The 27,051-nt window shown below is 40.7% G+C and overlaps 1 protein-coding gene across 1 annotated transcript in view; it reads left to right on the forward strand.

Moving 5' to 3' along the window:
- Positions 1 to 27,051, forward strand: part of USH2A (usherin) — a 398,687-nt gene that overhangs the window by 130,114 nt on the left and 241,522 nt on the right. Inside the window, 6 exon segments of the mRNA XM_070401429.1 lie at positions 11,729 to 11,859; positions 15,490 to 15,616; positions 17,990 to 18,091; positions 19,388 to 19,567; positions 20,951 to 21,081; positions 22,907 to 23,180. Coding sequence (XP_070257530.1) covers positions 11,729 to 11,859; positions 15,490 to 15,616; positions 17,990 to 18,091; positions 19,388 to 19,567; positions 20,951 to 21,081; positions 22,907 to 23,180 — 945 coding nt within the window.

Genomic DNA, 27,051 nt, shown 5'->3' on the forward strand with positions numbered 1-27,051 from the left:
GGGCTTGAGTCAGAGGACGTGGTTTTCAATCTTTCTTTTATTCCTTTAGAACTAAACCCACCAAGCCTCGGTGTCTTACTCTTTAAAGTAGGGAAAGCAACATCTCAATCCCATGCTTATTTTTAGGATTAAATAAAACAGATGAAAAAGGACCAAATGTAATGCTGGGCATCAATAGATATTCAGTCAGTGTGTAACTATAATATATTATTTCATCAAAAGAAGCGAAGAACATTGGGAGAGGGGGGAAACATTTGAACTGCAAGGTGCTGGTCTCCATCCTAATAAAATCCATTTATGCTCTTCTCATGAGAGTCAGTTCATCGGACTCTTCAAATTCTTGGCCCCCAAGGGATCCACAGGAAACATCCCATCTCATGTCTAAGTTTCTCAGAAGTTTCCAGAGTCCCTGAGGTTTTTCACCCCAAGTTGCATCGTCTGCATTGACAACTGCAGGAAGTTTAAAAATACACTGACTTCTGCATCAGCGTCTTCTCCTTTGACGGGAGAGAGCTGATCTGGTGGGCAGTTCTTTTCCAATCATTCTCCTGCCGTGCTAGAGCGACTCCAAGGAGAGGAACAGAAACCCTCCTACAAATAAAAGGCACATTAATTAAAAGAATGCACGGGAATTGACAAGTTTTGCTACAGCAGCATTTCATTTGACTTCTTTGATCCTCTTCAGTCCTTCATGTTTAGGACTCTTGGTCTGAATTCTCTCTCTTCATTTGAGAGTGTGAGGCCATCTATCATCTGGGTAATTTTCCAGAATTACCTTTATTATTGGGTCTGCCGTGTGCAGCACAGATGGGTGTTAGAAGGGCTCTGTCTAGATGCCAGCAGCAGAGGTTGTAACATTGTCCTGAGTGCTTTCTCCTGAAACAAATCAGATGAAGAAGAGAAAGCGCTGCCAAGGCTGGCCTCAGCAGAGGACGTGGGTCCAATAACGGGCATCTCCATGGATGCGTGGAGATGATTCAGTGTTGTGTGACCCGTCCTTTCTGACTCGCTCACAGGAAATAGGTTCCCTTGGGCTCCCGAGGCCACTTCTCCTCACCCTTCTGTCTTCCTTGAAAGGAAGCACCCTTCCATGCATCTCAGGCATCCAATAAATACCTGAGAAAAGAGTTTGGCAACGTGAGGACCGGAGAATTTAATCCTATTGCCATTAATAAAGAGCTCAACCATAGAAGGCATTTTTCCTCCTTTCAACCCCACTCAGTCATTACTTTGGTATAAGGTAACAGCTCCATTCCCTGTCAGGGCCTAGGCCCATGTTGTGGGCTGGATCCCCAGTAGGGGGCGTGCAGGAGGAAGCTGATCAATGATCTCTCTCATCTCTGATGTTCTACCTCTCTCCCACTCCCTTCCTTTCTCTCTAAAAATCAATAAAAACAAAACAAAACAAAACAAAAAGAATGAACTCCTTCTGACTGGAAACTGGTATGCAGAATGCCTTGTAAGCAGATGGTGCCAGATATATGAGCTATTCCTCTCCATAGACTCTCTGCAGAGATGAGACACCCCTCCTCCACTGGCAACCCTTAATTACACGGTGGGCTTTGGTGTGTCCCTTCAGCAGAAGGTCACCATGTCGACAATAATGAGGGGAAATGGCATCGCGGCCATTACCGGGTGAGATGTGGCATATATCCTGCATTTGGTGATTGTCTCTGTTTGACTCATTAGCATTTGGCCTATTGGTTGCCGAGTTGGTTGTTCTGATTTAAAACTTGGTGATAAGTTGAATGTGGTCTTACCTTGAGCCTCTACTTCTGTCATGACTTGGGTTTCTTGCTGAGTTTCTGACTTGAATTGCTTTTTTTTCCCCTAAGCTTTCGCTTTTACTTATATTTCTATCTGCAGATTCTGGAAATGTTCCTCCCACACCCTCTTTTTTTCCTCTCTTGCTATATTCCTAGTTTGGCCCATTGTATTTCTTTGGCCCGCCTATAGCTTTTTCTCCACTTAGTTAGTCTCCTGTTCAGTACATGCAGCACCCAGTCGATACACCTGCTTCCTTCCTATGGGATGTCCAAGTCACTGTGTTTCCTGCCGGCTTTGATGCCACCTACAAGGAGTGTCTGTGCTTTGGCTGATGCGCTGTTGTCTGAATTTGCAGTGTTTCAGCTCATTACACTGACTTTAATTTTGATGTATTTGTATTTTATCCACTTCAAGTCGCGTTCCTTTCCTCCATCAATTTAATTACTTTCTGCCTGGGCCACATTGTGTTCATACAATTGCTGCTAAAGCGACAAAGGTTCCTACTTAAATTACCACCCAGTGCATCCATTCAGTCTGAAAGATGCTCAGAACACCTCTGATGGGTATCTCACTTTTGTGTCAGGAAGGAAATCTGGACTATTGAGGGGGTTCTTCCATAAAGAACTCAGTCAACCCTGGTTAGAGCTGTGGGGTCATGAGTGTAGGAGATGAGGATAGGCCTGTGCGGTCACTGTCCTACTTCCCAGTGAGAAAAGAATCTATGACCAGTTTCTATCCTGTACATGTCACGGCCTCACAGCAGGGAAATACACATCTCTCTTACGTGTTTAACTTCTATTGAGTTTGACCACCAAGCTGTAGCTTCTGTCATTCCGTGTGTGTGTATATGTGATATATAAGTTGCTGGATTTGAATCTAGGTCTTTCTCTAGTCAATTTGCATTTGGGTTTGTAAGCCAGCCACATGGATTGAATTTCCATTGTGTGCACAGCTATATGGCAGCTGATCTAATAACAAATGGCTTGGGAAATGTAGTAACTCAATGCAGTTTTCAAAGACTTCCCTTTTTGGGGAAAAAAGAAAAAGCATCTGAGAAATGCATCTTTGTAAATAGAAGCAAGGAGAGATCTCAATAGATCCATGGCTGGCCATTTATAGGGTTTAAGTTGTATGCCTCCCACAGACATAACAATTGCAACAGCTCTTGGAAAAGCTTAGAAGACAGAGGCCTGTAGTTTTATGAGAACATATGTCAGAGATCAAGTTTATCAGTTGACTGGTTAGTAAATGCACTTTCTCCTCACTTGCTTAGCTCTTCTTTATGGGACTTCATACCTATTCTATTTTATTATTCTATTTCCTTCTCTTAACAAACAGTTGTTGAGTCCCTTTGCTCAACAAAACTAAGCTGTTTATCAAGAAGAAGAAAACAAAATTAATGGCACTTCTTTTTTGGTTAGTGCGCCTTCTCTAGTGCTGGGTAATTTCTCTGGGCCTCCATTCTCTCATCTGTGTATCGGGGACAAATGAACTGTGAGGAACAAATAAAATATGATTACTCAGCTCAGTGTGTGTCACAAGGGAGAACCCTGTGAGTGGAAGTTATTTTCCTTTTGCTTTCCCTCTGTCAGTATCCATCATTGCCTCTATCAAACAAAGCTCAGTGTCTGCCCTCATTCCCATCCAAGATTAGTATGACAGTATGGCATTAGCATTTGACCTTGAGAGAAAGCGATTTCCATAGGTTCTTGTGTAACAATAGGCTGGCAAATACTGTAGGCCTCTTCTTGCCAAGGTACTAGCCTCTTAACCTTGACCTTTGGGCTCATCCAACCCCGTTCTTTGGGCCAGTGCTAGATGATTCAGACTCATGATTCAAGCCTCTCAGGAAGTCAGTCCTGCTGAAGAATCGGGCCTTGACTTTGTATACACTTTTGACAAAGGGCCTCTGAGCACCTCTCTAAGCCCCACGTCTATAACTTTCTTGGTGCTGGTACTCGGCTTCCTGGATGTTCTTGGAAACCTTCCCAGGAGCCTAGAACCTACACTGCTGTCTGGCTCTCACCAGGCTGCCCTCTGTGACTAAAGTCTGCATTTCCACTATTCTTTGGACTCCAGATTCCTACTCCACACACAATTGTGCTAGCCGATGGATGTCCAAGTTTCACTTCTTCATAGATGGACACGGTTGTGCTTGTCTCTGTCTAAATCGCTTTCTTCTAACACTAGCTTTCCCCCTCATTCTTTAGCCTATGACCCTCTGTTGTGTCCTTGACCTCAGCATACTTGCTATGCTCTGCCCATGAAATGAGGAACCACCCTTTCTCCCTGAGCCTACAGCTTGATATTAATACACCATCTACTCACCCTTGTCAACATCGAGTTCCACCTTTCATTCCAGATCTGATCTGCTGTGCTGGACAGTTCTACTCTGTGATACCACATAGAATTCATGTAGGATAAAAAAGCACTATGATTTTGCTTTGGTGAAAATTATTCATTTTCTTGATGATTTTTTTGTTTGCAGCCCTTCCTGTGATAATTCCTTTAGATGAATATGATTTTCAAGTGGCCCTTTTGGCACTTTAGATCCTCACTGGAATGAATCCAGCATGAACTTACCTTATTCCAAATTACTTTCAATCTTGGACAACATCATGACCAGTGTTTAGGGCAGGAGACAGGTAAAGATTGTGGCATTTTTATGAAGTATAAAGCAGTGTCCACTGTTGCCATAAAGCACCTACATAAAGTCATGTGATACGTGAGGTCCTTATTCCTCAAATAGTCTAATTGATTGTTCATTGGGCTCACTCAGCCAAAAGTAGAGAGAAACTTTGTACAGACATCATTAGTTTTTCTCCATTTAGAGATTAATCATGAAGAGCTCTGGCTCTTTAATTCTGTAATTTGTATATTTAATGGGCTGCTGCAGAATCTATGACAGTAATTAGCATAGCCTGAAAACTCATTAATACGCAACAACATGATTAATGCAGCATTAATGCAAACATGACTGAAGTTATTTGGGTTATGTAGTAAGGAGATTAAAGCTAAAATGTCCTGTTTGTTTTACCAGTGGTGAGCATAATAGGGTGGCAGAAAAATAAAGTAAAATAAAAACAGGTATCAACTTAGTGGCTATAAAATAGGGAGGAGAAACAAACAGAAAAAAATAAGTTGATTTCCTTTTTTCACTTAGCTCGAAAATTTAGGGCATAAAATATATTCTCTGCTTTTCTGTTTATTCACTTATTTATAAATTTATCATTACTAGGTAAGTTTATTCATGCTTTTATTTTAACCAAATCTTTCGGCAACTTCAACATGATATAAATAATACTATTAACATAATGCTATATTTGTTATATATAATATAATAATACTATGAACCAATATTATTATTATTTAAATGTACATTTTTATTGATTTTAGAGAGGAAGGGAGAGGGAGAGAGATAGGAACATCAATGATGAGAGAGAATCATTGATTGGCTGCCTCCTGTATGCCCTATACTGGGGATGGAGCCTGCAACCCAGGCATGTTCCCAAACCGGGAATTGAACCATGACCTCCTGGTTCCTAGGTCGATGCTCGGCCATCGAGCCATGCCGGCTGGGGATGAACCAATATTATTAATATAATATTATTTTATCTTACAATAAAAATTCTTTGAATTATACTGAGGGGTCCGTTGTCAACATCTTTTTCATGTTCATATCCCCAGTGATATGCACTGTCTATAGGAGATGCTCCAAATGCTTCTTAAATCGAACAAGAAGTCACTGCATTTTACCCAGAACTATGGTTCTGTATAATAAAGCGCCATGTGCTTGAGAGAAGTTGGACTGTGGGAAGGTTGTGTGGGTGAGGACGTTGAGGCTTTTGATGCCACGGAAACCCTGGCATCACTCAAGTTGCAGACTGCCCCACTTCTTGGAGTTGTACAGGAATTCACGCAGTAGCTAGTTACAAGCTTTGTGTTTCATAACGTGCAAAATAAAGCTGTAACATAGCCCTCTGTTCTTAACGCAAAATCAAGGGCCTCCGGAAGCAAGTGAAATTAATGAACTTTCATAAGAATAATAGCTAATCCCTACGTAGGGGCAAATGGTTCTAAGCACTGTACTTTATACACATTAATTCCTTTTCATTCTCCCAGGAACCTTGTGAAAGAAGAAACTGTCATTATCCCCACTTATTCATGAGGAAATAGGGACAGAAAGATTAAATAATTTGCCCAAGGTCACACGTAAGTTTTAGAGCTGGTACTTGAAACCGGGCCATCTGGCTCTAGCATTTTTATTATTTTTTTTTTAATCATTGAGCCAAACACCAACTTCCTTCTTCTTTGGAGGTACACCAAAGAAATGTCTTTACAAAATATAAGAACTTTGGAAGAAATAAAATTAAAAGATTGTTTTAACTCTCTCAGTGCTTGACGTTGGAGATCAAGGTGAGGGCCAGGCACCTGCCTCCTGGTGAGCTGGAGGCATGGGTCCTATCCCAGGCTCTCTGTCAAGTCCATAGTAGATGCTGTCAGTTTCATTTTAGAATCTGATCTTTTCCCTTCTTGATATTATGTCCAAACATGGTCAATAGATTTATAGCAGTTTACTTTAGAGGAGATGCAGCTATATGAACCGATTAAAACATTAAAAACTTTGTTCAGCCCTAACCGGTTTGGCTCAGTGGATAGAGCATCGGCCTGTGGACTGAAGGGCCCCAGGTTTGATTCCGGTCAAGGGCATGTACCTTGGTTTCGGGCACATCCCCAGTAGGGGGTGTGTAGAAGGCAGCTGATCGATGTTTATTACAAAAAAATAAAATTAAAGTAAAAACTTTGTTCATGAATAGGTTTGTCTGCACACAGGGAAACCTTCCTGTGATTGGTTTTGTAAAACAAGTTTGACTTATTTTTACTGAATTGAATTGACCTGGAACTTTAGTGTCATGATGATAAAGTATTAGGAATGAATCAATAACCAAATTCAAATACATGCATTGTTACCCTGCAAATTATTATTCTCAATTCCCATAATAGAATGAACAAAATAAACAGGAATTAAGTTGATCCTAAAATGTACTAGTTACATATAAGAAGTCCCTTTGTAGCAGTAAGAGTGATTATACTGTGACCTAGGCTATTAAAGGGATTATAGGGGTGTACTCTTTTACTCATTCAACATGCATTTATTGGTATCCAAGTATTTTCCAAAAAGGAACTTATGGAGATAATAAATATCGCAGTCTGATCACATTGAGAGTTTAGCCATTCCTTGGTGTGGAAGGAGAAGACTGGGCCCTTTTTGTAAAATACTCTTATTTGAAGAATCCCACAAAATGCCACCATAGTAAAACCACTTGATCCTTAGCAAACTGCGGTTGCTCTATCCATAGAAGACCAGCAACGACATGTGATTGTAGGCAGCCGACTGACTTCCCTCGCCCTTCTTGTGACAAGAAGATACAGTGGGTAGTGGAGGGACGGGCTGACTGGCCCTGGTGTCACGGTGAGGATGACCTCGCTGCCATGGACCTTCCTCTCTCATCCTCATTCCTTCCATTCTCTGCTTACACGAGGGCGGTGTGATATGGTTAGTCCAGCACACTCAAAATTAGACGTGTGATTAAGTGTCGATCTCCAGGAAGCCAGAAGCCCCGGATGTTGTTCTGTTTTGTTGTTCACTTGTCACAAAGCTGGAAGGCTAGCCTGCTCCTTTGTCTCGGATTCCCTCTTGCAGTGAGGATTCTTCCACTTAAGAACCATAAAGTGCTTATAGCATTGTCTTCAACATTATCTTCTACTTCAGAATGGGAAATAAGACCTTTTGAGTTTATTTTGAGCTCACGATATTTTATTTGAAAGTGCCACAAGAAAAATTGTTTTGTACTTTACTCCATGTCCAGACCCTAGTTTGCTCCAAAGGAGTCTGAAATATATGTTCATATTAGTCTGATTGCTTGGCACCCACTGAGATTGTTACTGGGGAGGCTTTGGTGTAGAAACCCCAAAGCAGATGTCTTTAATGCTGCTTGAGGTCACTGAACACTTCCCACCATTAGACTTGACATAAAAGACAAGGAAATCATTCCAAGGTCAAAGTCACTCAGCAATTGTGCTAATGCTACAGTGAGTGGAACTTGATTGATTTTCAAAATACTTGTTTTGCAAAATGAAACAACATATTTTAGTGCACTTAGTATACTTAGTATATTTAAAGTTTTGAAATTCCCTTTTATTCAGTTTGAATCAATATAAATTTAATTCTATGAAGCATGTATGCATATGTGTACACATGTAAATGGGCAAGTGTGTGTATGAATAATATATGTAAATACATGAACATTCATGCACCTAGATATAAAACATGATATAGAACTGATACGATTAATACATATATATTCAAAAGTTAATTTTTTCAATTTTATAGAAACAAAAAGTAAACATGATACAAATTCACTTTATAAAATTTTTTAAAACCTAAGCTTAAACTTTATTTGCTAGAATTACTTGTTAAAATACTAACCATTTTACAAGATGTCAAGATAAAACATTATTGTAGGAAACCAAAATACACACTGAATATCCTATCTTTTGCTCTATAAAACAACGAACTATTATGTATAGATTACAATTCAGTTGTCATTAACTGGCATTCAGTTCATATTTTAGAATTATCCTGACTTGATTGCAGCTCACAACAGTTTTCTAAAATGAGCCCGAAGTGGAATGTATTTATGTCCTAGGTGAAATATTCTAGCTGTTAAGGGGATTAAAATTGAATATATATAATACAGTCAATAACATATACATAAAAAGGAATGATGACAACTTACGACTCAGATGTTGGTGGAAACATTTATATTAAAAATAGTATTGTTCTCATAACATACCAGTCTTTCATGTGAAATTCTGATTTTGTATTAGCGGTTATATCAGCATTTTGGGGTGCAAGAGCAGTTTGGGGTATAATCTAGAAATCAAAGGATGGACTGGTAATTATGGATTGACACAGATATTGACAGATCTATGTAAATAGATGTATTTTAACCTAATATTTCGTGTAATTTCAGCCTATAGTTTTCTATTGGCTTTTAAGATCAAAGCTGTTCAGAAGGGATCATCTGAGCTTTGCTTTGGTGGCATGGGCTGCATTTTGTAACATTGGACTTGGTTGCTTTTGATAGTGGAGAATCCACATGGGTGGTCCCTCCCAGGGAATTCCATTTCTCTATGGTTACAACTCACCTGAAAGGTTTCTTCTTGTGGAAAACATTTTCTGAGGGCTCTTTCTCCCTCTTTCCAGCTACAGTTTCAAGATGCACCATAGTCCTCATAACAGTTTTACTCAGCTACTGTGTTTGAGTGTTACAGGAGGAAATTGAGAATTACTTCAAAAGATCTAAGAGAGTATTTTTTGTTTTATAAAGATTATAACTAATGTCAGTTTCCCCAAAACTTTCATGTAGTAAAACTCTTTATTCTTGTTTTTTTTTCTCCAGCATTCTTACTTTTTAAAAAAGTATATGTATTCAGAGAGGAGTGGAGAGGGAGAGAGATAGAAGCATCAATGATGAGAGAGAATCATTGATTGGCTGCCTCCTGCATGCCCCCAACTGGGGATCGAGCCCACAACCTGGTCATGTGCCCTTGACCGTAATCAAACCTGGGACCCTTCAGTCCGCAGGCTGACACTATGAGCCAAACTGGCTAGGGCACATTCTTACTTTTTATCCCAATTTGTACTTCCAGTGAAATTTTTAGAATGTTGATCTACTGTTTCCCAAATTCGTAGTGATAAACAGCTAAAAAACAATTTAATTTTGAAAAAAATTAAGAAACAATATATGTTGAAAGGGATAAAAACAAAACTTTGGTATTCTAATAATAAAGAGCCATTTGGGGATTAATTCCAGGCCATTTATAATCTTTTCAGATTATTTTCAATATTATTTTGTCAAGTATAGGCAATGAAGATTTTGTTATTCATGTATTTATAGGTTGGTTAGCCATAAATAGTTTATGAATAGAGACATTTTTAGCACTGCCTAATGGCCAGCAAGTACAAAGAAATGCCTTTTCTAACTTTGCACTTATTTGCATAATTCAAATAAGCATATAGCCAGAGTTGCTTCTATATGTATCCTTTCACATTCCTTAATGCTCCATTCAGACCTCGAGAATTCCATCTCCAAGCAATTGGTTTGGGTGGGAATGGAGCAGAAAGGATATTTGATAATGAAGCCAAGAGGATTTGCTTTCTTTATGAGAGCAAAGAAATATCTGTGTAATAGAACCCATTGTTTTTATGTGCAGAGTGTTATTTTAATTTTGGGAGCTTATGCATTGAGACGCCATTCTCCATACCGCAGTTAATTTCCTGACCAAATATACCTTGACTATCGCATTAGCATATTTAATTCATGTTGTTTTTCAGCAGTTCTTGATACATCTTTGACCAATTGGATAGACTCCTCTAATACAGCATCTTTTATCTCTGACACTTCTTGTACATTGAGAGTCCCAATTGTCTATAAAGTGTGAGTGAAACAATGTGGTTTCTATCAGGATAGGTAACTCTTATCTTAGCTATACCTATTTATTTCATCTTCCTAGCAGGATCTGAAGCATGAGGAAAGATCGATTAGACATGCGTGGTTCTTGAGATGGTTGCAGTCTGCAGAACTCAGAATGAAACCCTTCCCTACCAGCCCAGCCTGAAAGGAGCTCTCTCTCCTTCAGACTTTCATAATTCTGGTTGGTGGTGTTACTACTCAAATCAGCATCCATGAGTTACTCAGTGCTGTGCTGTTGAGCTGGTTGGTACATGATTCCCGTGTATGTTCTTGAGCTTTTACTTGACTCTGACCATATAATGTATATCTATAAAAGCCTAAGTGACCATTATGACCTGTCGACCGAACACCCAGTTGACCGGTCGCTATGATGATGCACTGACCACCAGGGGGCAGATGTTCAACACAGAAGCTGCCCCCTGGTGGTCAGTGCACTCCCACAGCCAACCTCCCCTGGCCAGCCAATCTCCCGCAGTTCCTCCCCCGGCCAGCCCTGATAGGGACTAGGCGAGACAGCCCCAATCGGCCCAATCACCAGCCAGGCCAAGGAACTCCACCTGTGCATGAATTTGTGCACTGGGCCACTAGTTACTCTATATATATGTATGCATTTGATCTTTCCAACTAAATTGGAAACTCATTCAGAATCAAGATTGTGCCTCTTGAACTTCTTTGCTAATTTCAATGCAATAAGTGAAATGCCTCACACAATGGAAGCCTCTGTAGTATGGCATGTGGGATACCAGGTAGAATGGAGGTGGGACCAGGTGGTGACAGTGGGAAGGTGTCTATGTGACCACTGAAAACTGCCCTGCGTCCTGAGCTAGAGAAGTTGCTGTGAGACAGGAGCATGATGTGTCTAAGGTAGAGCTGGTAGGTGATGTGAAGGCCAGGGGAGACCCTAAAATTTGGAAGGCTGCAGACCTTCTGGTTACAGAATGGTGTTTCAGAACATTAGCTCTACTCTGCGGACCACTTCGCAGCAGGTCTTCCTAGCTCTTAGCTTGTTACTGGATCGGTTCTTTGAATGTAAGTATGTTAAACGAGGGCCCTTGTTTCTTTCACTCGTGTCCAAAACCCATTCATTTTTAGGACTCTGATAACACTGTCAAATGGATATTTCTGAGTATCCTATTTTGGGTTGACACCATGTATGTTCCATTGATGAGTTTTGCATAAATTTACCTTTGTTATATATGGATTCCTAGGAGTGCAGGCTTGGGCTTCCAAGTCCAAGTTGGCATTCATAACGGGATAGATTTGAGACCAAGCGGCTGGGCTCCTCCTCATACGTCCCCTTGTATTAGTATAATTGCTTGACTGTACTCACTGCATCATAAATAATAATGAAAGCAAATGTACATTTATCAGGGAGAATCAACAAACCCAGCACTGACTTGCGGACTGCCCTTGTCCCACAGGCATTAAGGCCAGCTTCCGAACAAGGGAGCCTGAAGGTTTGCTCGTCTTTGCCGCGTCCCCGGGCAACCAGGAGGAGTACTTTGCACTTCAGTTGAAACACGGACGTCCTTATTTTCTCTTTGATCCTCAGGTAAATGATTACTCATGAGAGTTGAGATGTTTTTAAATATATGTTTTTATTGATTTCAGAGAGGAAGGGAGAGGGGGAGAGAGAGAGAAACATCAATGATGAGAATCATTGATTGGCTGCCTCATGCATGCTCCCTACTGGGGATCTAGCCTCAGGTATGTGCCCTGCCAGGGAATCGAACCGTGACCTCCTGGTTCATAGGTCAATGTTCAACCACTGAGCCACACTGAGTTAAGATTTTTGAGTTTCTTAGGTGCCTGGTACTAAGGTAAGTGCTCATGTTTTCACATCAAATCCTCACCAGAAACACAGAGGTAAGTGCTATTATTATCCCGACTTTAGCAATGAAGAAAAAGAAACTTACACAAGTGATGTAACTTGCCCAAAGCTAAAATGGCAGAGCTAACTTTCAGAACACATAGTTGTACTCGACGCAGTTAATGACCATATGTTTCTTATATAATGAAGATGTAAACTTTTAAATAAATTTGGGGAATATTCTTTCATTGCCTGTTCTTCTTTGGGTAGGGATAGCAGCACAGCCCGTTGCACAGAGTGGGAGCTACCCCAGGTTTAAAGGAGCTTATGTTTGTTTGATATCCCTCCCATTGACATTCAAGCTATTTCTCTCTTAATTACTCTGGGGCTTTACCTGAGATGAGATGATCTAATGAACATCCTATTGTAGTCATCAGATAAGTAGTTATTTCCTTAATGTGTCTTTCTTAACCCACTGAGGGCAAAGTCTATTTTGTCCTCAAATATATTCTGGAGGCTTCACACAACCCTTGGAGCATAGTACATGCTCAATAAAGAAATGTCTGTTGACAGATTGGCTAATTTAATGACTTGAAAATCATTAGTAAACTACTACTCAGCTTGAAGACAGTTACCCATTTTCTAGAATAAGATTTCTAGCTCTTTAAAGATTATGTAACAATTTAATTATTTGTTTTATCAGTTAGATACTTTGACTTTTATTAATGGTTATTTTAAAATTATAGTTCCTGAATCTATTCAAAATCATTAAATTTTGAGTTGTAAAAAGAGCATTTTTTAGTAATTTAAAGTTACTTTCTGGCATATAGTTTCATAATAACTCGAAGTTATTGTGTACTTTGTTCTTATAAAAATCTCTTAGTGAACATAAGTAATGAATGGAATGCATAACATACAGTGGAATCCTACATGGAGGCTACAGGTGTAAAAATTTATTTGGTTTCCCTTCTAGCTATCCAATGCATTCTACGAATAAATATTTAGGGGAAGGGAGAAAGATTCTTCATAATATTTAAAATTACATATGTGCTATCATATTCTGGACTGAACTCTTGGAACCGTTAAGCGTCATGGCAGAGACAAATGACTCCAATTTTTAATAGTATTTTTTTATAAAGTCTATCAATTAGCTATAATCTTTCCATTCTCTACTGGATTGGTTTCAGTTTGAATTTACTTGATCAGATGATATTTTATTGACCAACAATGACTTGACTAGTGATTATCATTTAAATATTTTATGTTCAGTGACATTAACAGGAAATCCACAAAGCATTCTGATTTCATTTACTAGAAAGCTATGACAGTGAAAGGTTTCCAACATTCTGAATAGCTTCTGTTTAACATGTCTGATATCTTCCAAATGGGAAGAACAAACTGTATGTCATGACACCAGAATTGATCACAGCATTATTCTCTTACCGTTGATTGGGGGAAATCATCTTTAAAATGATGATCAAAGAAAAATATGCTAAGTAGAAAGCATATTTGACATACCCAGTCTGTATGTTCTTGCCTTGACTTTATCTCCAACAAATGCGATTTCCAATGTAGAGACCTATTAATACTTCAGATAGTTGCCAAACATAATATGAAGAAGCACTAACTCGGGCACCTGATCTTTTAGAATGCAGCATCGTTTGTAACAATTTTAACGCTAACTAAGTACACTTTGATGAGACAGCATTTAATAAAATGCTCATTAATTTCATCATTAGCAAGGGTATGCTAAGAAGTAAGCCAGTTTCTTATGTCACGCCCAATTAGCATCCCATGCTAGTAATCCCATTAGTATTGTTGAATTCACTAATGGAAAAACTAATGGGCATGGTACCAGGGCACATTAATTGGGCACGACACCAGTTCTGGTTTTAATTATTAAACTACGATAATGAAATGTGTGTTTGTAAAATATTAAAATGTTGAAATAGGGTTGAAGGAAATAAAAAAGCATGCAGAGGAAAGAGATATAAGAAAAGTCAGCCTATGAAAATCCAAGGGCTAGAAAATGGACTTACCAAGTGGTCTTTTTCCTTGCCAATCGAGTTGTCTATAGAGGTTGGGATATTGTCCATGAGAGAAGCAAGCCAGTTATACTCCTGGGAAATTAAACGCTGCTTTTTTTTGTAATATGAAATCCTGTATGTCATACGTGTTGTCATGCTCTGTATGAGGCCTGACAGGAGCCAATTAAATGTGTAGAATGGACATGTTATATTGCGGAAGCTATTTTAGGGAAATTTAAACATAAATGTTTTAAATAGTATGGTTAACATTGCACTTTTTGTGATATAAATCTTCAGCCGTATTACATCAGATAATGATCAGTTTTCTCTCTTTGAAAAACACGACACCAAAATAAGTAGTTTTGTGAAACATTCCAAGTAATAGAATATTTTGTAATATTTTACCCAATCTTAATTTTGGTTTTTAAATATTGTTATTGGATTGAAGTTAAGTGTTGCTAAAGAAATAAACTTCATTAAGAAAGAAATATTTATTTATTTATTTATTTAGAAGGTTTAGAATAATTTTCTGATTGCTGTTTCTTATTAGTAGTATTAAATGATGATGGTGACAAAGTTCAGATATCTTTTATTTAGTCTTACTTGCTCATACACGCTAAAGGAGTACCATTGTGTCAGTCGTGATGTACTGAAAAGGTGTGCACTTGGCTGTAAAGTGCTGAGACAGAAGGTTCTTTTTCCTTCTCTTTTCTTACCCCCACATACTTTTTGCAAATCTCAATTCTTGATATCTGTCATTTCTTAGTACCCACTTAGAAACTCATTTGAACTGTGATACTATTACCTGAGGCATAAGTATGAATGCTAGATTTTAGAGTACAAGCATTGCGTACCATGTTTAACCACAACACGTATGGTCAATTTTTTTTAGTTGCTGGCTGATTTTAATGTGACTGCATTCCTTATTAGTAGTGTAATGTACATAAGAAAAACTAACTTGCCAGACCTTTCCCTGTCATTAAAACAATATCAATTGAATAGTGTTTTATTAGTTTCAACTTCTTATCTTTTTAGATATTTCTGACAAAAATTAAAATATAAAAGTTTAAAATAGAAAATTCATTACCTTTCTGATGAATATAGCTCATCAAAATGTAAATGTACTTGTAAGAAATTCTTATTCCAAAGAGAAGTTCTGTTCAGGGTAGGTTTACAATTGTTGATATGGGAAATAATATAGTAATTAAGAAATGATAATACAAGAATAAATTGTGTTTTGTATACTCACAATGGTAAACCTAATTTTCCCCACTCTGTATATGTATTTTTGTTTGAACATGCGTTCACTCATTCATTCATTCACTCACTCTTTCATTCCCTTCAGGGGTCTTCAGTGGAAGTGACCACCACTAATGATGATGGTAAACAATACAGTGATGGCAAATGGCATGACATAGTTGCTGTGAGGCATCAGGCTTTTGGCTGGATCACGCTGGACGGGCAGTACACAGGTAAGAAGTTGATGTATATAAGTGGCTGTTTATATGCTGATGTTGCCATACTTATTTTTATATCTCTACTTTCACCTTTCCCTCCACACAATTTCATCTAAATTGCATTTGAGTTGGCCTTTGGGTGCCTCTGAAAAGAAGTCTGGCAACCATATTCTTATCTATGTAGGGTTTCAGTAAAGGAAAAAGAAGACAAAGTCATCAATGGGAATTTCGTATCTTGTACAGTTCCTTGCAATCTGCCAGGGCTTGTACTTATGTTCTGAACTTCATGTGACTTTTGACTTCAGAAGACAAATAAAATAAAGCAGTTATTATATGCCTTTTAGTGATAAGGAAACCAAGCCTCAGAAAAGGTGCATAATTTCTCCCAGTTTATATGGTTGGTGGGTTGTGTTGTTGGGGTTACATATCCTGTCTTTGCAATTCTAAGTTAAGTGTCTTTCCTTCTTACCCTGTATGTCATCATCCTGCAATTATAGGACAGTCACAGTACCTGTATGATGTTGCAGGCTTTTCTTAATTCATTGAGGATATATAGTATAGCACTTACTATGTGCCACCCCCTGCTCTAGGAATTCTGGGCACAACGAGCAAAATTTACCTTGAGGTGGGAGAGGGACAGGGTACAGAATAAATATATATTGAACAAGTGTGAGAAACATGCTGAGAATAATAATGCAGGATAGGAGGAAAAGGTGTGTGTGTGTGTGTGTTGGGAGGGGATGTTCTGATTTTATTAAAGACTGTTAGAAATGGCCTGTCTGCTAAGGTGACATTTGAGTAGAGATCTAAAGGGGTAAAGGGGACAGTCAGGAAAGTGTTCAGCAGAAGGCTGTTTCCAACCAAGGAAGCAGTAAGTGCCAAGGGCCTGAGGTGGGAGATGTCATATGTGGCATGTCTACAAACCAGCAAGAGGCCAGCGTAGGATGTGAAAGGGGTGGAGGGCTGGCGCAGGCTGTGAGGTCAGAGAGACCATGAGGACTGTATGAAGTGAGGCTTGGAGGACTTTTACTTGGAAAGAAGAAAGCTAGGGAACTCAGAGAGGAGCCACGTGGAATGACTTCTTTCTTTAAAGGGAACACTCTGGCTGCTCTTAGGAGAATACATTTTATGGGAATAAGAGTAGAAGCAATGGAAACCTGTGAGTAGGCTTCTGCTATAATAAAATAATTCAGGCAAAAAAAAAAGTTCGTTTTTTTTGAACCAGGGAAGCAATTAGATGTAATGGATATATATCTGGATATAATGAGGAATCTGGAGAGATTGTAAATGTTACATTAAAAGGATTTGAACAGGCATACTACCACCTTTGGGCCACTGTAAGCTCATGTCTGTTTTTATAAAGTTTTATTGAAATGTGACTATCCATTTGTTATGTATTGTCTGTGGCTGCATGCGGCTGTATGCTCTGCAAGGCCTATAATTTATGTTATCTGGTCCTTGACGGAAAGGGTGCTGCTCCTGAGTGCTAGGTTTGGGGCCGGGGCCCCTGGAAGAATGTAGCCGCCATAACTAAGATGGACCAGAAATCAGGAAAAGCAGGATGGAAGAATGAGATGTTCAGCGTTCAGTGTTAAGTCTTGTATCTCTATGAGGCTGGATCCACGTGGAGATACCAGGCAAGTTGCTGGACATACAGGACTCAGTTCAGGGAGATTTGCAGGCTAGAGAGACACGTGGGAGTTGTCGGTAGAGGAGCTCCCAAAGAGCGGAGGGGTTGTATTTAAAGTTAAGGGACCAGGCATACCTGGGCTCCTTGCCATGGTTTGGGCTGGGAAAAGGAAATTGATTTGCATGTTTTTGCAATAGAATCAGGGCCCCGGGCCCCTCTGGTCTTTGGCCCTGGTAGTTCGCACAGGAGCCCGCCCCCTGTCTGTTCCTCCGGAGGCATCATTGTAAGTGGAGAAAGAGATCAGAGAGGGGAAGAGGTCTGGGTCATTCAACATCCAGGCATTTGGGGTGATGAAGAGGAACATGTGAAGAAAATTAACCAGGATGGGAACTAAGGTAAGAGGAGACCAAGAAAGAGCGAACTCCCCAAAGCCCATGGAAGGGTTAATCGTTCCTTAAATTAGTAGAAAAAGATCCTCCTACAGCCCTACCTGGTGTGGCTCAGTGGATAGAGAGAGCGTCGGCCTGTGGACTGAAAGATCCTGTGTTCGATTCCAGTTAAGGGAGCACATGCCCGGGTTGTAGGCTCGGTCCCCAGTAGGGGGCGTGCAGGAGGCAGCCCATCAATGATTGTCTCTCATCATTGATGTTTCTATCTCTCTCTCCCTCTCCCTTTCTCTCTGAAATCAATAAAAAGATATTTTTAAAAAAGAAAAAGATCCTCCTGCTGAGGTTGGGATTCTCTCTTCTCCTCCGCAGGTTCCTCGGGGCTTTTGAATGGCAGCACTATCATCGGAGAGAACACGGGCGTGTTTGTGGGAGGCCTGCCGCGGGGCTACGCCGTCCTGAGGAAGGACGCCGGTGAGTGTGGGGGGGCACGGGATTGATATGTTGTCGCCAATATTTAGAATAGTATCAAATGGCATTACTGAAAAATATGAGTAATGTATTATTTCATATGTCATGTTGGTTTCCTATATCAATATGCCACAAATTTCTACTAGGTCTCTTTTTTCCCCCTTAAGGAACCACGTATTGCATTGAAAATCTTAGTGATTAGTCTTTGATGTATCAGAGTTCATTAAACTTGGACTTAAATGAATTATACTAATTTCAGTCAAAGTGATGATGTTTTATTTGAGCATTATGTGTCAATTTTTTGGAGATTTTTAAATTGAACACAAAACAACACTGAAAACAGAAATGCCAGTGGCTTGATTTTCAGTTTAAGTGAATGGGGCAAAGAACTGACCAGACGGTGGGCAAGGCACTACTCAGGCCCTGGGTATCCGTCAATGACTAACATGAGGCCTTCGCCACGATGGAGGGAGCAGATAGGCCAACAGATAATCCCAGCCATGTGCCCTAAGTGCCGGAATTGGGGCTCAAATTAATTCCTCTATTTGAGGACATAGAACAAAACCTGACTCTAAAGTGAAATTAATAAAACTAATGTGAATGAGATTAATCTAAGGAAACAAAATCACCCTTCCTAGAAATGAGGTCAACTTACTGACTGACTTGTGTAACAGACTAGTTTATTATGATGATGGAACTAAACCAGGGGTGGGCAAACTTTTTGACTCGAGGGCCACAATGCGTTCTTAAACTGGACCGGAGGTCCGGAACAAAAGCATGGATGGAGTGTTTGTGTGAACTAATATAAATTCAAAGTAAACATCATTACATAAAAGGGTACGGTCTTTTTTTTTTTTTAGTTTTATTCATTTCAAACGGGCCGAATCCGGCCCGCGGGCCATAGTTTGTCCATGGCTGAACTAAACTGTAAACTATAGATTTAATAGAAACACTTCCTTCAAATACTTTTAAAATGTTACCACTCTTTCATTTTTAAGACCGTGGCTGATGAAATCTCCTTGTTAGTTCAAAAGTCAGTATTCTTGCTAATACTATAAAACTAAGGGTTTTTGCTTTAACATCTCTTTCTGCATATAGGATGGGTCTGAACCAGGGCTAAATATTCTGTTACCACTTAGCATAGGTGGTGGTGTGGCATTTACATGAATCATTAAGAAGTTTGCAATAAATAGGTAGAGAGCGAGTGCCCAATTCTTTTCTTTTAATTGCACATAAAATTAATTGCTTGCAAAGCATTTTTCACAAGACATATTTCTTGATGTCTGTCAACTCCTGCAGGCATAGTCCGAAAGGGTTTTGTGGGCTGTCTCAAGGATGTGCATTTTATGAAGAATTACAACCCCTCCGCTGTTTGGGAGCCTCTGGTTTGGCAGAATTCTGAAGAGCAGGTCAACTCCTATGACATCTGGGAGGGATGTCCCTCTTCATTGCAAGAGGGAGCCCATTTCCTCGGAGCAGGTAGGTTCTCACGTAGCCATCGGTCATTGCTGTGCACCCATGTTCCATCCTTGGCGTACTTGGCTCTCCCCTGCCCAAGTACTTAGACCTCATGTGAATACCTAGTCATGCCTGATGGTCAGAGTTTGAATATGTAATATAAATGGTAAGAATCATAAATATCTCTTCATGCGGAAGCTCCATGATGGCCCAAAGCAGCTCTGAGTGTCCATTTGTCCATTGTTTTACTTAGAATGAAATGTACTTAGATGTTTCAGCTGCCCAGTGTGGCTCAGTAGTGGAGCACTGACCCAGGATTCCAGAGGTCACTGGTTCAATTCCCAGTCAGGGCAGGTTGTGGGTTCGATCCCCAGTAGGGGGGTGTCCAGAAGGCAGCCGATCCATGATGTTTCTCTCTCATCATTGATGTTTCTATCTCTCTATCCCACTCCCTTCCTCTCCCTCTTAAAAAAAATGTTTCAAAGGAGTTACCAGATTAACCCACAGATCTCTGTTTATCATGTAGAGGGCCATTACTTCTCAGAGTAAAAGTTCAGCATTGTAAGGAGGTAAGTAGGTCCTGAAGGGAGAGCTAGAGAATATAACCACTGTCACTGCCATTTGTCCCAAGGCTGCAGCAAGGGGGAGGTGCAGTGTCCCTGGCATGTCCCCAGCTACTGTCTTTGCCTGGCAGCCCCCCAGGGGAAGGTGGGGAGCATGGCCGCTTGGGGGACATGGCTTGTTCTTCAAGTGAAAGCCCACCTTTGCCTCCTGCCTTTAGAATGAGGTTGGTCAGTTACTACATTGCTTACATTACTTTCAGAATAGAAAGCCACATGCGTACACTTCCATTGCTCTTTCTCTTGTCACTGTCATTATTCAGAGTTTCTATGAAGTCAGTGCAAGTGCTTATTGTTAATGGTTCTATGAAACAATAACAGTCTTAGTTGTAGCCATGATTTAAAGAACAAAGTACTTCCTCTTAAAAAGTGTGTCAAGTTCCTTCTGCCACTTCTGTAAAGTTACAGGATTTCTGTTACATGTGTGTGTCTTGTTTTTTATTGATTTCAGAGAGGAAGGGGAAGGGAGAGGGATGGAAACATCAGTGAAGGTACATAATCATCCATCAGCTGCCTCCTCCACGCCCCCTACTGGAGATCCAGCCTGCAACCCGGGCATGCGCCCTGACTGGGAATTGAACCTCGACCTCCTATTTCATGGATTGATGCTCAGCCATTGAGCCACCCCAGCTGGGCTACAGGGAGATTTCTTAACATTGATTGGCATCTTCTTTTGTGAGAGATTTACCCAACCGCAGTGTGTATCCTCAGGGTATCTCAGGACATACAGTGCTGGCAGTTTTTCATTCCACGTGCTGATATGTGCATATTCTTTTCTTTGAAGGGTTCCTGGAACTTGATCCAGACACATTTCATGGCGGCCTGGACTTTGAGATTTCCTTCAAGTTCAGAACAGACCAATTGAATGGGTTGCTCCTTTTCATTTACAACAAAGACGGACCTGATTTTCTTGCCGTACGTTAATTCTTTTAATTAAATATATTTTAAAATGTCAGATTCTATTGTAAAATAAACAAACCATGGGCTTACGTTATACTAAATTGGGGACATATGTAATACTTTCAACAAAAAAGATTTTTTTAAAAAATAGACTAAAAATGACACTTTGGGAGAGAGAAGTTCATTTTCTTAAAGAAAAGCAAGGAATGTTCCTGAGCCCCACCAGCATGGCTCAGTGGTTGAGCATTGACCTAGGAACCAGGAGATCACAGTTCGATTCCCGGTCAGGGCACATGCCCAGGTTGTGGGATCGGCTGTCTCTTGCACGCCCCACACTGGGGATTTTTTTCCAGATTCACTTTTGTTTTTATTTTTTTTCTCCCAAGCCACATCACTTTCCATTCTGGAGGCCTTTCCCAATTCCCAGAATCTCTCTCATCAACCCCGTTTCCATCTTGGCTATGGTGTTACTTCACATACTCTCTCTGCTGTTAGACAGTGTTTATCTCAGAGCAGCAGGTCCATGGAACATAGCAGCGGGTTCCATGTTTATTGCACGAATGAATAGTTAAATGAAGAACTACTTACCTGATGTACTTTACAAAGATGCTGTTTACACATAGCAAAAGTGGTAATTTTTATCTGGCTTTACTTATTTGTTTCATTAGACACAATTGAGCTCAAGTTTTTAAGTATCCTGTGGTCGCTGATTTGACTTCTAACAAAACAACAGCCCAGTAGGGGAGATAGCTATCATGTACCATTTTGAAGGAAAACTTAGTGGAGGCATTTCCTGTCTGATGAAAAATTGGGCAAAGTATGTTCGTATTAGAAAACGGCACCTTAATCTGAAAGAAGCAATTATGTTAGTTAGAGATTTAAACTAATAAAACTGAAATAGTACATCAAAATATGTCTTACAAATTTGAAATTGAGTTCACTAAACAGTTAAAATAAACTTAATCAAGCTTGACATTTCATTTTCTTATTGTCATATTTCTCCCAAAAAATTAAATTGATATACAAAGTAGTATTTTCTCATTTTCTAAAAACTCAAAAACAGAACCAAGTTCAAACTGTTCTGTCCTCTTCAGTCACCTACACTTGTGTATAATCTTGACCTCGTTGCATCCCCAAAAAGTATCTGCCTGCCTCATGTTGTGTCATGTCATGTAATCATTACTGCCTGTGACTTTCTTTGACTCACCACAGTATTCTTCATGTCAATTATAAGCTTGCAAAGTACTTCATTGTATGCTACTCCGGTTTGGCTGAGAACAAAGTAGACTCTTTTTAAAGAGCGCTTTCAGAGACATTTCTTTCTTTTTTTAAAAAAAAAAATATTTTTATTGATTTCAGAGAGGAAGCTAGAGGAAGGAAAAGATAGAAACATCAATGATGAGAGAGAATCATTGATTGGCTGCCTCCTGCACGCCCCACACTGGCAATCAATCCCACAACCTGGGCATGTGCCCTGACCGGGAATCAAACTGTGACCAACCGATTCCTAGGTCGATGCTCAACCATTGAGCCACGCTGGTGGGGCTCAGGGACATTCCTTGCATTTCTTTAAGAAAATGAACTTCTGCTCTCTCCCAAAGTGTCATTTTTAGTCTATTTTTTAAAAATCTTTTTTGTTGAAAGTATTACATATGTCCCTTCATTGACCCCTCTAGTCCCTCCCCATCCCCCAGGCCCTCACCACCCTATTGTCCGTGTCCATGGGTTATGCATACAAGGTCTTTGGTTGATCTCTTCCCACCCGCCCACCCTTCCTCCCCTGCCTTCCCTCTGAGAGCTAGTCTTTTCATACTTGTTTGGTTCTTTACTATGAATGCAGGTGGAGCTGAAGAGTGGAATACTGAGCCTCCGGTTAAACACCAGTCTTACCTTCACCCGAGTGGATCTGTGGCTGGGGCTGTCCTACTGTGATGGCACGTGGAATAAGGTGACGGTTCGAAAGGAAGGTGCCCTGGTGTCCGCCCACCTGAATGAACTGATGGAGCGCATGTCACAGCCCAGAGCCCAGCCGCTGACGGTGAATTCCGCCGTCTACCTGGGAGGAGTTCCCCCCGAGCTGCAGGACTCTCATGCATACCTGGGTTTGGAGCCAGGTAAACTCCACCTGGAAGAATCTCCAAATCATGGCAGCCCTGGTCTTACCAGGTTTGGGTGGTTCTGTTTGGGTGGTTCTTGTTTCAAGATGTAGCGATAGAGTCAGGGTAAAAGCAACTCCCACCCACCCCTTTATTGCATAATGTGAAGTTACCAAAAAAAAAACAAAACATCACATCTTCCCATAGTTTAGTATATTGCCCTTAGGAGCATGCCCTCCTCCATAATCATTATATTTATAATGAATATATGTATTCTAACATGTCTTTAGAAAATTTAATTTACATATTACATACTTCTGTGTTTTCCTGGAAAACATATATGGTTCTGGGTTTTTTTGAAGACTGATCATTATCTATATTTACAGAATAAAAACATAAATTAGGTTGGTGTGCAACTAGGAAACGTGTTCAGGTCACCAAGGCTGTTTTCTGCTGTAAGTGCTAAGGGTCTCCATGCATCTCCACGGCCCTCTCCTGCAGCAACGCGCCCAGAGAGCTGGGTTTAGCTGAGTTTCAAACATGCTTGTGAAAAAAATCTGTTTTATTGATTCTTCATAACCAGGAAGGAAAAGTTCATGAGTGTATGAGTCATACTGAAGTATTTAACTCATATCACGGGTTTTAACATAAGCAGAGGAAAAAAGTAACTCACGTAACTCAGCATTTGACTCACATAATGAGATTGAGCATAATTAGATAAATTGTTTATTTTGAAACGTACCATTGGCTGATTTTGTGCTGGGTGCCGGGCATGGTTCTGAGAGCTTTCCACGAGATGGAGTTTGTTGTTCCTAAGGAGCCTGGGAGTTAGGTGTTACTACCCGTATCTATGTCCCCATTTGACTGGTGAGGAACCGGAAGAGCAGGGAGGAAAGTATTTTGTCCAAAGTCACGTGGCTGGTAAGCAGCTAGCAAGCCCTTTGTTTGGACATCCAGGCGTCAAAGTCCACTTTCTTATAAGAAGTGCTCTCTTCATGGGCATTGGCCACTGTTCCTTCTCTATAAGGCAGTGGTTCTCAACCTTCTGGCCCTTTAAATACAGTTCCTCATGTTCTGACCCAACCATAAAATTATTTTCGTTGCTACTTCATAACTGTAATGTTGCTACTGTTATGAATCGTAATGTAAATATCTGATATGCAGGATGGTCTTAGGCGACCTCTGTGAAAGGGTGGTTAGACCGCCAAAGGGGTCGCGACCCACAGGTTGAGAACCACTGCTATAAGGGGTGGGGGGCGGGACACAGAGACCCCCAGCCTGTGGCCCAGCATGCTCCCACGTAGAAAATGGTCTCTACCTAGTCCCAAAACCCATGCACTGTGAATGGTTAAAATTTCCACAAAGCAGCTTTTGCCTATTTGGTAAGTACATAAAGATTTAAATGCCTTCGAATAGAAAATATATGGCAAGCTCTAAGAAGACTTTTAGAAGGGTACGGGTAAGGAGTTAATGAATATCTGAGGTGTACGACAGTAATGACATTTTCAAGGCACTTAAGATGTAACAGAGGCTGGAAATATTACATCCATATAAAGGCTTCTCCTGAATTCAGGTTGCTGAGGTGAGAAAGAGCTTGGAAACCCTTTATCTGAGCAAGATGACTTGACCTTATTTAGATCTAGGGAAAAAAAATCCCTACCATGCGTTTTACTTTAAAGTGTTCCAACACCCATTCCCGTGAGGGCCCTACAGACATGGCTTAAACTGGGATTGTCATATTATAATGACAGAAGTTTAGAACATCAACCTAGACCCAAGGGGAATGATTTAATCTACACTGTGACCGAGTCTATGATCCTGAAAGATACTTTATTTATGGGTAATACTAAATTTTTATCAGTGCAGTATCAGCTGCATCGGGCGGTCTCAAACCACTGATAAAATATGAAGTACAGTACATATTAGGACTGGGACATAGTAGGAACTCAATAAAATTAGCTATCATCATCATCATCCTTGTTACTGCTCACCAACATACATTGGAATTGCCTGGAAAGGTTATTAAAAATGCATATTTTATGAGGCTGTTTCCTCCGATTCCAACGCAGATGCTTTGATTGCTACTGGTCTTTACAAGTCACTGTGTGTTTTAGACGGAGGTCAGGAGACTATTCACTGTGTAGAGGTGCTGCACAGTGAACTCAGCTGCAGTTCAAATTCATCAAGTTCATGTGCTGTACCTTTTTCCATCCGTTATCCACAGTCTTAGAAATCTCTCCAGGCTTCTCCATCAGCACCTCTTTCAGAGCCTCTGTTTTGTGGTCATTTCAGGACTGTTTTTTGGTGTGTTCTTTTAAATATATTTTATTGATTTTTTACAGAGAGGAAGGGAGAGGGATAGAGAGTTAGAAACATCGATGAGAGAGAAACATCGATCAGCCGCCTCCTGCACACCCCCTCCTGGGGATGTGCCCGAAACCAAGGTACATGCCCTTGACTGGAATAGAACCTGGGACCCTTGAGTCTGCAGGCCGACACTCTATCCGCTGAACCAAACCGCTTAGGGCCAGGGCTGGTTTTTTGTGTGGTTTTTTTTTCTTATCCATTAATGTTGGGATCTTCCTTTGAATCAAATGCAAATTAAGTTCTCTGTGTATTGTGGATATGCTGGGCAACATACTTCACTGGCCAGGTACTAGCTCAGATCCTGGGCATTTAGCTTAGAACTGCCCATGGGACTGTCACTGACCACTAGGTTGGAAGTGCGGGCATGACACATGGTGTCACAGGTCATGCTCCCTGGAGGGGGTGGCACTGGGGGCTGAAGCCAGCCTTCCGGCCAGACCACCAGCCTGGCCTTGGACCGCCTCCTTCAGAAGGGCTCCTGGCTGAGGTGTCAGCCCGAGGTTCTGGGCCACCTTTCAATGATGTGGAGACCTGGAGGCGGGCATAGGAGTGGGAGGGTTTTTTGTTTGTTCATTTGTTTGTTTTTGATTCTCACAAAGGCAAGGAAGCAAGAAAAGGAGGCGCCCACACTGCTCCCACTCACAGACCCTCGCCCCTCTTCTTATCCTCCCTCCCCATTCAAATCCGGAAGGAAGTTGGGGAGTGTTCCTGATGGGAATACTTCTCCTGGTGCAGGTGGGAAAGAACGTTGCAGACTTCATTCCCAGAGCCCTCTGCTTGATCCCCCAGGATATCTTCTGAAAATGTATGAATTCCTCAGAATGGATACAAAATGAACTAGCAGTTTGTTTTCAAATATATTTTTATTGATTTCAGAGAGAAAGGGAGAGGGGGAGATAGAAACATCAAAGACCGGCTGCCTCCTGCACACCCCACACCGGGGATAGAGCCTGAAACTCAAGCATGTGCCCTTGACCAGGAATCGAACCATGACCTCCTGGTTCATAGGTCCACGCTCAGCCATTGAGCCCCACCGGCTCCGCTGGGCCTTCCTCATCTCCAGAATGAAGGAAGACTCTGTCTGTGGCCGTTCCCACATTTAAAATCCCATCCTGTAAATTAATTTTTAAGATATTTTTTCTTACAGTTTTAAAGGTTGCGCTGAATCCAACATAACACAATTTCCCATCTTAACTATTTTTACATGCACAGTCGAGTGGCATTAAGTACATTCACACTGTTGTGCGACCATCACCACCATCCACCTCCAGAATTCTTTCCGTCTTGCCAACTGAAACTGTGCCCCTTAGTAACGGGGTGTTTCTCATAACAGCACAGGTGTTGGCCACAGCTGCCTTTCGTGGTCGCTGTTTGGCTGGTAGGGTGCAGAGAAGTCAGAAAATCGCTGGTAAAGAAATTTGCATTCTTAGCTTTGGAATTTTCAAGCAGATGCCTTTGTATTGAGCTTCATTGCTTTTAATTCAATTCACCCACCTTACGGAGCATCTACTATGTGTTCACG

Source organism: Myotis yumanensis, unplaced genomic scaffold, assembly GCF_028538775.1.
Source record: "Myotis yumanensis isolate MYYU_CA2020_CCGP unplaced genomic scaffold, mMyoYum1.0.hap1 SCAF_22, whole genome shotgun sequence".
Classification (NCBI taxonomy): domain Eukaryota; kingdom Metazoa; phylum Chordata; class Mammalia; order Chiroptera; family Vespertilionidae; genus Myotis; species Myotis yumanensis.